Source organism: Macaca thibetana, unplaced genomic scaffold, assembly GCF_024542745.1.
Source record: "Macaca thibetana thibetana isolate TM-01 unplaced genomic scaffold, ASM2454274v1 unplaced_scaffolds302, whole genome shotgun sequence".
Classification (NCBI taxonomy): domain Eukaryota; kingdom Metazoa; phylum Chordata; class Mammalia; order Primates; family Cercopithecidae; genus Macaca; species Macaca thibetana.
The window spans coordinates 1-14,874 of NW_026089091.1; the positions used below are offsets into that span (position 1 = coordinate 1).

Consider the following 14,874-nt stretch of genomic DNA (forward strand, 5'->3'; position numbering starts at 1 on the left):
GGCTCAAGCCTGTAGTCCCAGCACTTTGGGAGGCCGAGACGGGCGCATCACGAGGTTAGGAGATCAAGACCATCCTGACTAACACGGTGAAACCCCGTCTCTACTAAAAAATACAAAAAACTAGCCAGGCGAGGTGGCGGGCGCCTGTAGTCCCAGCTACTTGGGAGGCTGAGGCAGGAGAATGGCATAAATCCGGGAGGTGGAGCTTGCAGTAAGCTGAGATCCGGCCACTGCACTCCAGCCTGGGCGACAGAGCCAGACTCCGTCTCAAAAAAAAAAAAAAAAACAAAAAAACCCAAAAAACACAAAAATTAGCCAGATGTGCTCACCTGAACCCAGGAGGTGGAGGTTGCTGTGGGCCAAGATCATGCCACTGCACTCCAGCCTGGGCAACACAGCAAGACTCTGTCTCAAAAAAAAAAAGGCAGAGAATATAAGTGGAGTTAAGAAGACTGTGTATAAGAGGCCCAGGCTCCGTTAGTCAGATAGTGTTGGGGTCAGGAAGTAACCAGTAGCCTGGCTGAAGGAGTCCCATGGGTCTTAAGTAGGTTACTCCAGACCTTTTACTTTTGCTTACATAGTGCCAGATGTGGTAGGAACAATGGGAATGTCCTCAGCCTCTGTGGGGATGGACCATGGAATCTGGAACTGTGGGGCAAGCTCCCGCATTAATGGTATTCCTAGAAAGAGAAACAAAGAAGCCATGTAAAAACAAATAAACCAGAACTACTCATATGAATGAAGCTCACAAAAACAAGCAGGCTGCAGGCAGAAGAATAATGTTGATATGAAGTCTAAAAACATACAAACAAATACCCATACATAGACAGTAAAAATATAAATAAATATATGGGAATGACAAACACCAAAATTATGGATTGTGGTTCCCTCTGGGGATGAGGAGGGGATGTTACCAGGGAGGAGTATATAGGGGCTTCAATTACATATATATATAAAAATATATATACACATACACATACATGTATACATACACACGTGTGTGTCTACACATATGTATCTATACATGTATGTGTATATATACATATATATGTACATATATACATATATACACATATGTGTACCTATATATGTATGTGTGTATGTATGTGTATATATCTATAATATATATATTTTTTTTTGAGACAGAGTTTCGCTGTTGTTGCCCAGGCTGGAGTGCAACGGCATGATCTCAGTTCACTGCAATCTCCACCTCCTGGGATCAAGCAATTCTACTGCCTCAGCCTCCTGAGCAGCTGAGATGACAGGGGCCCACCTGACCATGGCTAATTCTTTGTTTTTGTTTTGTTTTGTTTTGAGATGGAGTCTCACTCCTGTCACTCAGGCTGGAGTGCAGTGGCATGATCTCACCTCGCTGCAATCTCCGCCTCCCGGGTTCAAGTGATTCTCCTGTCTCAGCCTCCCAAGTAGCTGGGATTACCGGTACCCGCCATTATGCCAGCCAGTTTTTTTTGTGTGTGTATTTTTAGCAGAGACGGGGTTTCACCATGCTGGCCAGGCTGGTCTCACCAGTCCTGACCTCAAGTGATCCATGCACCTCGGCCTCCCCAAAGTGCTGGGATTACAGGCGGAAGCCACCGGGCCTGCCCAATTTTTGTATTTTTAGTAGAAATGAGGTTTCACCATGTTGGTCAGGCTGGTCTCAAACTCCTGACGGCAGATGATCCACCTGCCTCGGCCTCCCAAAGTGCTGGGATTACAGGCGTGAGCCACCGTGCCCGGCCTATATTCCTAACATTTTATTTCATAAGCTAGGTGGTGAATACATAGATGCTCACTATAGTCATCATTCCTTATATATTTTCGAATGGTTTATACATTATGTGACAAATTTTCTTGGAAAGTCAAGTTGCAGAGCAGTATTATAGTATGACCACATTTAGTAAAATAAATACAGCTTAGATATGGCAGAAAAAGATAAATTGTTATGTCTAAAACTTGTAACAACAATGGTCTCTGGAGGGGCAGTGTTAGAAAGGCAAGGAGCCTGAGGAGCCCCTTCTTTCTTTCTTATTTTTATTTATTTATTTAATTTATTTATTTATTGAGACAGAGTTTCGCTCTTGTCGCCCAGGCTGGAGTACTATGGCACGATCTCGGCTCACTGCAACCTTCACCTCCTGCCTTCAAGTGATTCTCCTGCCACAGCCTCCCTGGTAGCTGGGATTACAGGCCTGCACCACCATGCCTGGCTAATTTTGTATCTTTAGTAGAAACAGGGTTTCACCATGTTGGCCAGGCTGGTCTCTAACTCCTGACCTCAGGTGACCCACCTGTCTCAGCCTCTCAAAGTGCTGAATTTACAGGCATGAGCCACCGCACCTGGCCTGCTTTTTCACTTTTAAATCATCTTTATGATATTTAAAATAAAGCAAAAACTTTCAAATATTCTTCTGTAAGCCTATTTTCCCCAGCACAGACCACTGTGTCTCTTACCCCAGAATCTTGGCACAGTCATCATAGTATTTCATCGAGTTCTTGACAAAACTAAAACCATTGACATCACACACAAAGGAATGACCATTGGCACGAAGAAGGTCAAACCCACAAACTGTTTGCTGCAAGGAAAAGAAGAAAGATGAGAACAAGACAGTTACTCTTCCTGGACCCCTGTTCCTTCCTTTCTCCCTCATTTCGCAACCTCCCTGGGCCCTCCTCTACCTTGAAAGCTACGCAGACTTTCCTGGCCACCAGCTTTTCCATGGCAGTCAGCATGACTGGATATCGAATCTCTTTCCCCTCACTGTCTCGTTCAACCTTCCCATCCAAAGCTGGAGACTTTCTAGCTTCAGCATGGGCATAATCTGGCCCCACTGTATACACCTGCAGGTACATAGCATCACTGAGTATGCCCACAGCTCACCCTGTATATGAGAAGACAATATGAGCACTAGGTCTGTAGACTAGTTTCAGAGTAAAACAACAACAAAAACAAAACCAACAAATCCTGAGCATTAAGGGGACTGACCAACATTTTTCCTACTGAGCCCTACTCAAGTATCATTACGAATTTCTCCTCGGGACTCCACTACTGTCAGACAGTCCTTATTAAACAATAATTTACCAACATTATACCATTTTTCTAAGTCAGCCTTGCCCTTGCTCTGATAGTGAAAATGTGAATGTCTGAATCCTCCACTCATTAACTTCACCTGAATATGAAAGCCAATCACATTCACATCATGTTATTTTCTAGGACCTCCTCCCCATATACTTCCACCTGCTTCCCAAGTACCCCATCCCCACCCAGACATCTGTAACCTCTTAAATCCCTGTATCCACCATAACCTTGACATCTGTGCCATCTGTTGGCATAAATTCCTCATAGATGTACGACCCCGTCTTTCGGACGCTGCTCTCAGGAGAGTAAACACTGCTTCGGCTGCCAATCTTCAAGAGAAAAAAAAAGAAGAAAAAACAATGTTGCCTCAACTCTCTCTTCTGTCCCCAAATTCTCCATCTTCCTTCCCCACGACCTCATCCTTGCCCTTTTACCTCTCTGACTCTCCAGATGCTCAAATGTCTCCCCTACCTTACGAAAGAGACGCTGGCTTCCTCCTCCAGCTGAGCTGGGGTAGTAGATGTAAACATTGTGGTCTTCTGCACTCACTGGCTTCTCCACAAAGGGCTTGGGAAAGACAGCTCCATTGACCTCTACTTGGTCTTCACCTTCTATCAGGTTGCATTCTGAAAGGTGGGTGTGTGGTCATTCCTATGGCCTATGGTTATGGAATATTACTAATTCTCATTTCCCCAGGTTTTCATCTCTATAACCCTCAAATTTTTATGACCGTATCTTTGTAATAGATGAGGTAAAATCTCTATATAACAGGTCCAAGACTCTGTCCGAAGACTTATGGCTCTAACCCCACCCATAATCCAATAACCAAAACCCCACATAGATAGGTGGTATATAGGAGATGTCTAGAAGATGGAAACGTGGCTAAGTCATAGAAAGCAAGGAAAGGCAGGACTAACCCTCCCTCAGGCCAGGTACTCACCATCAGGCCGGGCAGGATCACGGTTGAGCACAGCATATCGAGGCAGATCAATACCCTCTTCCTGCAGGATCCGGTACACCTCCCTCCTGTCACCCCCAAATAAAATAGCTGGGAGAGGTGGGAGTAACTAAGGGGAGAGCCTGGGGATTTCATTTGTACAGGATTTAAAGACACCAGGGCACAAAATTATGAACAAAAATTAGGCATGTTTGTTTGACTCTGCCCTTCTCAGAGTGGGTTCCCTGAACATGCATGATCCCAAAGCCACCCATCTCACTGGTCAACAGGAAGTTATACCTATCTTGGATGTAATACTGCATGGCCAGATCATTGATAAGAAAGGGGTTTCGAAGCTTGGAGTAAGCAACAGCTTTGTCCAGAGGGAAGCCTGGAATGGAGACACGAAATAAAGAGACAAAAGAAAGGGAGAGAAAGAGAATGAGAAAAGAGCAAGAGAGACAGAAAGACATATTAAAGCGACTAGCTGCCACTGAGCTCCTCTACCCATTCAATCCATCACTTATTCTTCTGCCCAGCTCCCCAAGTCTAGGATATTTATCAAGAAAAAGTAAAACAGAAATTATTTTTACAGTCCTTCCAGAGACCCAACTCTGTCCAGAGATCCTAAGAGACTTAGAGTTGTCCTGAGGTTAGACTATAGGCTTTAAATCCCCAGCAACTCCTCCAAGATGCAGGGAAAGCAAACTCCTTGGCACCATTCTCTAGTGTGTCACAAGTAGCTGATGGCTCTTTACTAAGGAAATAAGACAATAAGAACCTCATGTCCCAAACCAGTATTCCCACCACCATTCCCTCCCATTTTCCTTCCCAGACCCCAACCTTTGGAGTGGAAAGAGATGAGACAGTGGCAGGATGGCCAGTTTTCCACAGGTTCATTAAGGATTACATCTTCTCCCAGAATGATAACAGTCAGGTAGTCAAATCTGCAGAGTCGCTCTAGGATTTGAGTCATTGGCTTGGACTTGGATTTCTTGGTCATGGCACAGATGCCAACAATGATCTGAGGTTCAGGAGGCTACAGAGAGGAAGTGCTATCAGAAACTCAAGAACTTTCCACCATTATCACCCCCTTCTGGGAACACTGTCTTATCTTCTTAGGGCACAGAGTTTCTTGCCAGGACTCTGGACCTATGGAATAAAGGGTGCCTCCTAACTTTGATCTAGGTTGGGGCACAGCTAGGGATTCCAACTGCCTACAGAATAGGAGCCTTTCCACAATAGGAAATACGTGCTCAAGCAGGAGAGCTAGAGAACCAACAACCATGAGACAACAGGAAGATCCTAAGGGCAGGGGTTTCTTTTTTTCTTTTTTTTGAGACGGAGTCTCACTCTGTCGCCCAGGCTGGAGTGCAGTGGCATGATTTCTGCTCACTGCAACCTCCAACTCTTGGGCTCAAGTGATTCTCCTGCCTCAGCCTCCCCAGTAGCTGGGATTACAGGCACTCACCACCATGCCCAGTTAATTTTTGTATTTGTAGTAGAGACAGGGTTTCACCATGTTGGACAGGCTGGTTTCGAACTCCTGACCTCAAATGATCCAGCTGCCTTGGCCTCCCAAAGTGTTGGGATTACCCACACCCGGCCAAGGCAGGGGTTTCTAAGAGAGGCAACCTAACCAATCTCTACTGCCCCTCCCCTAAACCAGGATAGGGCCTGTTTATGACATGGAGTCTATGCATTTGGAAAGAACAGAGAGGTATCTCCAACCAATAGAATCTTAATTCTCGAGGACAGAGGCTCCAACACCAAGTTATATCATTTTCCCCATTCTTACCACTTCATCCTCCTCGTCCTCAAGGAGCTCGCTGTCACTCTCTTCTGGCCTCATGCCTATTCCACGGGTGCCCAGCCCCTCATCTCCAGCTCCAAGGAAGAAGTGGGCAGTGGTACTCTCGCCCTCACTGGCCGTCAATGACCACATCCCTGCCGGAACACCCACTCATCCCGCTCTGCAGAGGGGGGTACCCCATCAGCTCAGAACCCAAGCCCCCTGGCAGTGGGTGGGGATGGGGATGGAGATGAAAAGCATAAGAGGGAACTATAAGGGGAAACAAAACAAAGCTATAGGAAGAAGGATCAACAAGAAAGGAGGCATATGGGCTATGACTTGAGATGCTAAAAGAGCCATAAAAGAAAAACCAAGGTATCCCTTTTCCTCCCTGCTCACCCCACCCCAAGCAGTAAATTAGTAAGAGGATCAGATAATCAGCCCTTACAATGCCTGCATGTCCCTGATTTGGCCAGCAAGAAACATTAACTTCAGGCAGCAAATGGGAAAGGCAGGTCCTCAAGGAAGGCTACTGTTGAGTCCTACCAGAAGAGAAGGTTAGAGTGACATTTCAAACTTTGACTCATTCCACAATGTTCCTAGTCCTTTTCCACCTCCTCACAGTAGTGTTGAATTCAGTGATTTAATTCAAAGGCAGAGGAATGAGAGAGCTCAGCTGCCTTTCCCCTTAAACCTCATCTTCATTCTTCCCAAAGATTCACTCAAAAATATTTATTGAGGGTACCCTACATTCTAAGTATTATATCAGAACATTAAGGCCAGGCACACTGGCTTACACCTATAATTCCAGTGTTTTGGGAGGCTGAGGAGGATGGATCACTTGAGTCCAGGAGTTCGAGACCAGCCTGGGCAACATGTCGAAACCCAGTTTCTACAAAAAAATACAAAAATTAGGCAGGCATGGTGGTGCATGCCTGTAGTCCCAGCTACTTGGGAGGCTGAGGCAAGAGGATCATTTGAGCCCAGGATATGGACATTGCAGTGAGCCGAGATCACGCCATTGCACTCCAGCCTGGGTGACAGAGTGAGACCCTCTCTCAAACCAAAAATTAAAAAAATAATAAAACCCCCATGCTCTCTCTCTTTCATCTACTCCACCTTAAAAGACAGTTGCCCAGCCAGATGCCATGGTGCATCCCTATAATTCCAGTATTTTAGGAAACTGAGGCAGGAGGATTGCTTGGGCTCAGGAGTTTGAGACCAGCCAGGGCAACATAGCAAGACCCCATCTCTACAAAAAAAAATTAAGGCTGCACGCAGGGGCTCATGCCTGTAATCCCAGCACTTTGGGAGGCTGAAACAGGATGACTGCTTGAGCCTAAGAGTTCGAGACCAGCCTGGGCAATATAGGGAGACAGGACCTATACAAAAGCTTCTTAAATTAGCCGGGCATGGTGGCACGTGCCTGTGGTCCCAGCTACTTGGGAGGCTAAGCTGGGAGGATTGTTTAAGCCTAAAAGGTCGGGACTGCAGTGAGCGGTGATTGTACTACTGCACTCCAGCCTGGGTAACGGAAAAAGACCCTGCTTCAAAAGAAAAAAATTTTTTTTTCTTTTTTTCTTGAGACAGAGTCTCGCTCTGTCACCCAGGCTGGAGTGCAGTGGTGTGACCTCAGCTCACTGCAACCTCTGCCTTCCGAGTTTAAGCAATTCTCCTGCCTCAGCCTCCCAAGTAGCTGAGACCACAGGCACACCACACCATGCCCGGCCAATTTTTTTATATTTTACTTTATAGTAGAGATAGAGTTTCACCATGCTGACCAGGCTGGTCTTAAACTCCTGACCTCGTGATCCCCCCACCTCAGATTCCCAAAGTGCTGGGATTACAGGCGTGAACTACCATACCCAGGCAAAAAGTTTTTTAAAATTAGCCAGGCATAGTGAGTTGTACACACCAGTGGCCCCGGCTACTCAATAGGCTGAGGTGGAAGGATTGTTTAAGCACAAGAGGTCAAGTCTGCAGTGAGCCATGATCGTGCCACTGCACTCCAGTCTGGGTGACACAGCAAGACCCTGCCTCAAATAATGATGATAATAATAATAATAGTAATAATAATAATAATAATAATAAAAGACAGATGCCCAAATTCAGAAAATCTATTCAGGGAAAGAGGTCTAGTGTGGTTGGGAGGTTGAGGAGACAGACATCCATACAGCAGTCTCCAACCCATTCTCAAACTGAAATCTCAATGTTCTCTCTAGTGTCTCCTGGTACTATAGAACCAGTGTTAGTCTAGGCCAAGGTCATTCACACCAGGAGCTACAGTTAAAAAAAAAAAAAAATCCTGTCTAAAACTGTACAAGTAAGAATATCTTTTTTTTTTTTTTTTTTCTTTTTTTTTTTTTTGAGACGGAGTCTCGCTCTGCCGCCCAGGCTGGAGTGCAGTGGCCGGATCTCAGCTCACTGCAAGCTCCGCCTCCCGGGTTCACGCCATTTTCCTGCCTCAGCCTCCCGAGTAGCTGGGACTACAGGCGCCTGCCACCTCGCCCGGCTAGTTTTCTGTATTTTTTAGTAGAGACAGGGTTTCACCGTGTCAGCCAGGATGGTCTCGATCTCCTGACCTCGTGATCCGGCTGTCTCGGCCTCCCAAAGTGCTGGGATTACAGGCGTGAGCCACCGCGCCCAGCAAGTAAGAATATCTTAAGACTTTAACTTGAGGGCCGGGTGCGGTGGCCCATGCCTGTAATCCCAGCACTTTGGGAGGCCAAGGCGGGTGGATCACGAGGTCAGGAGATCAAGATCATCCTGGCTAACACGGCAAAACCCCGTCTCTACTAAAAATACAAAAAAAAAAAACAATTAGCTGGGCGTGGTGGCGGGCGCCTATAGTCCCAGCTACTCGGGAGGCTGAGGCAGGAGAATGGCATGAGCCTGGTAGGCAGAGCATGCAGTGAGCCGAGATCCCACCACTGCACTCTAGCCTGGGTGACAGAGCAAGACTGTCTCAAAAAAAAAAAAAAAAGACTTCAACTTGAACCAGCAGTTCCACTTCTGTGTACACACAAGTAACGTAGTGGTTCTCAACTAGCTGTGATTTTGCTGCACAGGGGACGTTTGGCAGGAGACATTTTTGGTTGTCACAATTGGAAAGGTACTATTGGTGTCTAGTGAGTAGATGCCAGGGATACTGCTGAACATTCTAAAATGCATAAGATAAGATATCTCCTCACAACCAAGAATTATCCAGCCTTAAATCTCAGTAGTGCTGAGGTGGAGAAACCCTGCTGTAGAGAAATTCTCCTACATAAGAAGACTTTTGTGAGGAAGTTCTTAACCTTCTTCATCTCTCTGTTGGTAATGAGGAAAACAAAACAGTTCAGAGGTTACAAGCAGAATCGATAAATATAACGTTGTATACAGAAATGACAAGGCCGGGCGCGGTGGCTCAAGCCTGTAATCCCAGCACTTTGGGAGGCCGAGATGGGCGGATCACGAGGTCAGGAGATCGAGACCATCCTGGTGAACACGGTGAAACCCCGTCTCTACTAAAAAGTACAAAAAAACTAGCCGGGCGAGGTGGCGGGCGCCTGTAGTCCCAGCTACTCAGGAGGCTGAGGCAGGAGAATGGCATAAACCCGGGAGGCAGAGCTTGCAGTGAGCTGAGATCCGGCCACTGCACTCCCGCCTGGGCGACAGAGTGAGACTCCGTCTCAAAAAAAAAAAAAAAAAAAAAAAAAAAAAAAAAAAGAAATGACAGACTAATAGCAATGCAAAAATAAAAGTTGTATATAATAAATGGACAGTTTCCAAATACAAACTGCAGAGACATACCTGCAGCACAATTCTATTTGTATAAATAAAAATATTACATATGGTTTATGACTGTATATATAATTAGTAGAAGTAAAAAAACAGGGACTGGAAAGAAAGACATCAAATTCATGATAGGGGTTACTTTTTTTTTTTTTTTTTTTTTTTGAGACGGAGTCTCGCTGTGTCGCCCAGGCTGGAGTGCAGTGGCGCGATCTCGGCTCACTGCAAGCTCCGCCTCCCGGGTTCACGCCATTCTCCCGCCCTCAGCCTCCGAGTAGCTGGGACTACAGGCGCCCGCCACCATGCCCGGCTAGTTTTTTGTATTTTTAGTAGAGACGGGGTTTCACCATGTTAGCCAGGATGGTCTCGATCTCCTGACCTCGTGATCCACCCGCCTCGGCCTCCCAAAGTGCTGGGATTACAGGCTTGAGCCACCGCGCCCGGCCGATAGGGGTTACTTTTGAGAAGGGAGAATGGAACTAGGGATTCAAATGGTACTTCATAACCTTATCTACAATGTTTATTTCAATTGTAAAAAAGATCTGAAGCAAATACACAAAAGGTTAACATTTGTTCATATGAATTGTAAGGATATGAATATCTGTTATTATTTTCCAAAAATAAAAATTGAGTCATACATCAGCAATTTTCCATGGTCTCCAAAAGCTCTCAGAAACACTGACCAGTGACTCTAGTAAAAGCCACTAACTCCTTAAGTAAATGAACTTGTCTTACAGAAGTGATATCTTATATATGTAATTAGTCTCATAGATTTTGAAAATAGCCTTGAATAATTATTTCCTCTATCCTTATTTTAAACTCTTTCACTACGACTGGGGTTTGCAATTTTGACTAGAAAGTTCTAGCTGACTGCCGGGCACGATGGCTCACGCCTGTAATCTCAGCACTTTGGGAGGCCAAGGCAGGCAGATCACTTGAAGTCAGGAGTTCAAGAACAGCCTGGCCAACATGGCGAAACCGCGTCTCCACTAAACATATAAAAAATTAGCCAGGTGGGGTGGCGCGCACCTGTAATCCCAGCTACTCAGAAGACTGAGGCTGGAGAATCGCTTCAACCCAGGAGGCGGAGGTTGCAGTGAGCTGAAATCGCGACACTGCACTCCAGCCTGGGCGACAAGAGTGAAAATCCTGAGGAAAGAAAGGAAAGAAAGGGAGGGAGGGAGGGAGGGAGGGAAGGAAGGAGGGAAGGAAGGGAGGGAGGGAGGGAGGGAGGGAAAGAAAAGAAAGAAAAAGAAGAGAGAAAGAAAGAAAGAAAGAAAGAAAGAAAGAGAGAGAGAGAGAGAAAGAAAGAAAGAGAGAGAGAGAAAGAAAGAAATCTAGAGGACCTTTAAATAGACCTCGAACTCTCAACCTTTCCAGTCTTCATCATCTGCTGTCTTTACTTCTCAGCTGCCACGGGGGTGCGACATTCTCCTTAGACTTAATATTTCTAGTTGTGCACTGCAGGTCTTATACACACTCTTCCCCCTGATAAAAAGGCTATTTTTTGAATTCCTTTTCAGTGACCTGACCCAATTTCTCTGACTTGGGACATTCCCAAGGTCCCTGTATAGTTTGAGCAATTAGAATTTTGTTGCATTCTTCATCCTCGCTCTGAAGCAGGGACTTTCTCTCAAGCCTAAGATTCCTAACCCTTTGCCCTTTCTTCCATTGAGTCCTTTCCTCGTTTTCTACTGACTGTACAGTCTTGGTCTTGAAATTCTATTGCAACTACATAACGAGGCATGGTAAGTAATAGAATAGGGAAGAGACTGTTTACAAATAAGTGGCTGAAGAGAGACGAAAGGTCTAAATTCCCAGTTAACAAAGCAAAAATAGAAGCCTGACAGAAATAGCTATGAAATAAGCCAGGATTTATTTAGATGCACCTCTGGACTTTAATGTGGTGTTCCCAGAGCCGCTTCCCTGTTTTCCATGCTCTTCTCCCCATCCGCCTCTCTCCCAAACTGTGTTGGGAAATAAAAGAAAACTTCACACTCCACACTGGGATAAAGGGCAGTCTTAGGCTGACAGGAATCAACGTGAATATAAGGAAAGAAGCAAGGAGATAGGCGAGTAAGGTAAGGAGGGAGGGGCAGGCAGGCAATCTTCTCAGGAACATCTATGTTAAATCAGATCTGGAGAAGGGGTAGAAGGGAGGGCACACGGTGTAACTTCTTTATCCCTTTGACTTTAGGGCTGCTTGCATATATTTAATTTCCTAAATCACTATGCACTTGATGGTGGACTCCATTGGTAGTGAAGAGGAAATATCAATACAAATTCCAGGCAGGAATACTTCCAACACAGAAAAACTCCTCAGGCCACCAACACTATTTTCTGCCCACCTTGAACAGTGGACACCTCACTTCCTTCTTAATGCAATTTTTAATTCTTCAGACACACTCCTCCTTCCGACTCTGATCAACTGTGCTCCTCTCCCTGTTCTCAGTATCAGCTGCTTCGTTCCATCTTCTTTTCCCAACTTGCTACGACTCTTGCCCCAATACTGACTGCAGCCTCCCCATCCCGTCCCGCATCATTGGTCAACTAATTCCATTAATCCAACTAATCCTCTCACTCACTGATTCCCCAGTATTAAACTCCTTCACCCCCTCGCACGAGTCACCATACTGGGTGACATCTTTATATTGACCCCCAGTGACCCCCCACAAAGACGGCCTGCCATCCATTCTTTCCTCACACCACCCCTCTCTCGAGGCTGTCTTCTCTCCGCCGCAAACCCATTCCTCAAGCTACCCCCTTTCCGCTGGACTCCAGCCCCACCCCTCCTGGCGCAGATCCCTTCCACCTTGATCCTCTCCCTTGTACGACTCCGCTCCTCCATCCTCCCGCAGGACCCCCTCTTCCTCACGCAGACCCCCACATACCCATCCACCTTCTCTCCCGCCGACCCTCTCCTCGGTACTCTCCTCGCAAAGCTCCGGGTCACGAATACCGCCCTCCCATCCCGACTCCACTAGCCTTTGCCCGCCCCCGCCTTGGCCGCCCCACTCTCCCTACGCTGACACTAAGGCCCCTCCGCTGGGCCTCCTCCCAAAGCGGAGCCCACCCAGAACGAACCGCTGCTCCGGGAATCCACCAAGCCCACTCTACCGCGCCCACCCCCTCCGATACCGCCCCCAGCCCCAGCCACTCCCCCACCGCCCCCGGCCCTCACTCACCCGCCTCCCTCCACTCGCGCAGCCGAACCTGCCGGCAGCGACACCTGACAGCGGCCCAATCAAAGCGCGACTTCTTTGCCCTGCCACCAATCAGAGAAGGGCGCGCACCGGCAACAGAGTCAGGCTGCGTTGGCCGGCGCTTCTGCGCGGAGGAGCGTGACCCCTGGTGGCTCCGGGAGGGAATGCAACTTGATGCTCCCTTCCTTTGATTTCTTACTGCGTCGCCAAAGTCCAGATGCGTGGTCTAGACAGGGACGTTCCATGAGACGACGGTGGGGGTGGGAAGCCTGATGCTGAGAAAGTGGAAGAGGCAGAGTTTGTGCCATTGCTACTCCTTCAGAGCAAAACCAGGTCTTCCATTTGTCTTATGAGACAAAACAGGGTTTCATATATGTACAGATCCAATAAATAAAGGTTGAAAATATTAACAGATATAAAGAGGAGTGACAGAGAGACTGGAGACAAAAAAAACACAAGGAGAGAAGCAGATAAGAAAGTTAAGGGAAGGAACAGAGAGACATTTACAGAGGAGGCAAGAAAATGGATGGACCTGGAACTCTAGACAAATTGATTCCTATCTTCACAGCCTGTTTTTCTCTACGCTCCAGACAAAGCTGGATTTGAATCCTGGCCTTACCTTTAATAGCTGTGCAGCCTTGAGCGACTCACATAACTTCTCTGAGCCTTTATTTTTCTCATCCATAACACTGGGATTAAAAACCTATGGCTGGGCTCTGCGGCTCACGCCTGTAATCACAGCACTTTGGGAGGCCACATCACGCAGATCACGAGGTCAGGCGGTGGAGACTATTCTGGCCAACATGGTGAAACCCCGTCTCTACTGAATATACAGAAATTAGCCGGATGTGGTGGTGCGCACCTGTAATCCCAGCTACTCGGGAGGCTGAGGTAGGAGAATTATTTAAACTCAAGAGGTGGAGATTGCAGTCAGCCGAAATGGAGCCACTGCACCCCAGCCTGGCAAGAAAGCCAGACTCCGTCTCAGAAAAAAAAAAAAAAACCTAATTAAGGCCGGTTGTGGTGGCTCAAGCCTACAATCCCAGCACCTTGGGAGGCCCAGGGCGGCAGATTGCTGGAGTGCAATGGAGTGCAAGGAGTTCAAGATCAGCCTGGGCAACATGATGAAACCCTGTCTCTACAAGAAATAAAAAAGCTAGCCAGGCGTTGTGGCCTATGCCTGTGGTCACAGCTACTTATGAGGCTGAGGCAGGAGGATCACTTGAGCCTGGGAGATGGAGTTTGCAGTGAGCAAAGATCACCTCACTACATTCCCAACCTGGGTGACAGAGCGAGACCCTGTCTCAATAAACAACAACAACAAAACACCTTACTTAAAGGGTACTGATACTATGGAAGCATTTTGTATTGTATATGTTATTGTTATTATTATCTTTGCATCTTCACTTGGGTTTCCCTGGTCAAGACAGTTGTTCCCTCTTTCTTCTCTGCAACATTAGAGGTCTTGCCACTTTTCCAGTCGTGCCACATTGTACTGACCCCACAAGGCCTCCTGAATGGACATAGAAATGATTCTAAGGGCTGCAATAGATTATTCTAAGAGGAATAGATGCCTCGCTAGTTCATGCTCAGGCTCATACCCCCTCCACCACTCTAGCCCTTCAAACTAGCTATTACAGCATCTTTCAGGTAGTTAACTTCCGTTACTGTCCCCCTGAAAATGTAGACTCTGTCCCTAGTAATCATTGGAACAATCCAATTCAACTCAATGAAATAATACATATAAAAGTTCCTTATAATTGTAAAGTGCTTTAAAAATATTAAATACCATTGACAAAAATAATTATTATTAAATAAAATACCATATATCAATACCATATATTGATTACTTCCATATGCTGTAAAATAACTTTTTAAATGAGAATATAATTTAATATATTAAATGACAGGCATATAATATATTACGTGCCTGTCAAAGGCACATGAGGGATAGGAAAAGTGCACAAGTGGCTGGGCGAGGTGGCTCACACCTGTAATCCCTGCACTTTGGGAGGCTGACGCAGGCGGATCACAAGGTCAGGAGATCGAGACCATCCTGGCTAACACAGTGAAACCGCGTCTCTACTAA

General features: G+C 46.4%; 1 protein-coding gene across 5 annotated transcripts; it reads right to left on the reverse strand.

Annotated features, from left to right (window-relative positions):
• Positions 1–557: 557 nt before the first annotated feature.
• LOC126947431 (inositol hexakisphosphate and diphosphoinositol-pentakisphosphate kinase 1-like) lies at positions 558–12,846 on the reverse strand. Of its 5 annotated transcripts, XM_050778081.1 has the most exons (11): positions 12,768–12,846; positions 6,257–6,350; positions 5,815–5,989; positions 4,860–5,055; positions 4,317–4,407; positions 4,020–4,105; positions 3,551–3,705; positions 3,307–3,408; positions 2,680–2,841; positions 2,436–2,576; positions 559–660 (listed from the first exon to the last, which is right to left on the reverse strand). In XM_050778081.1, the coding sequence occupies exons 3-10, from the start codon at positions 5,959–5,961 to the stop codon at positions 2,451–2,453; spliced, it is 1,065 nt and encodes a 354-aa protein (XP_050634038.1). In that variant the 5' UTR covers positions 5,962–5,989; positions 6,257–6,350; positions 12,768–12,846; the 3' UTR covers positions 559–660; positions 2,436–2,450. The 5 variants fall into 5 exon arrangements, with proteins under 5 accessions (XP_050634042.1, XP_050634041.1, XP_050634038.1 ...); XM_050778085.1 differs by lacking the exon at positions 6,257–6,350 and having other exon boundaries at positions 558–660; positions 12,768–12,813; XM_050778084.1 differs by lacking the exon at positions 12,768–12,846 and having other exon boundaries at positions 558–660; positions 5,815–5,963; positions 6,257–7,368.
• Between the last annotated feature and the right edge of the window lie 2,028 nt (positions 12,847–14,874).

Bases quoted from the DNA above. Each gene is read 5' to 3' on its own strand.
- LOC126947431 (XM_050778085.1), bottom strand. From the start codon at position 5,961: ATGTGGTCATTGACGGCCAGTGAGGGCGAGAGTACCACTGCCCACTTC. The intron at 5,056-5,814 runs GTAAGAATGGGG...TCCTCTCTGTAG, and splicing joins AGGACGAGGAGGATGAAGTG to CCTCCTGAACCTCAGATCAT. The intron at 4,408-4,859 runs GTTGGGGTCTGG...TCTCCATTCCAG, and splicing joins CATCTCTTTCCACTCCAAAG to GCTTCCCTCTGGACAAAGCT.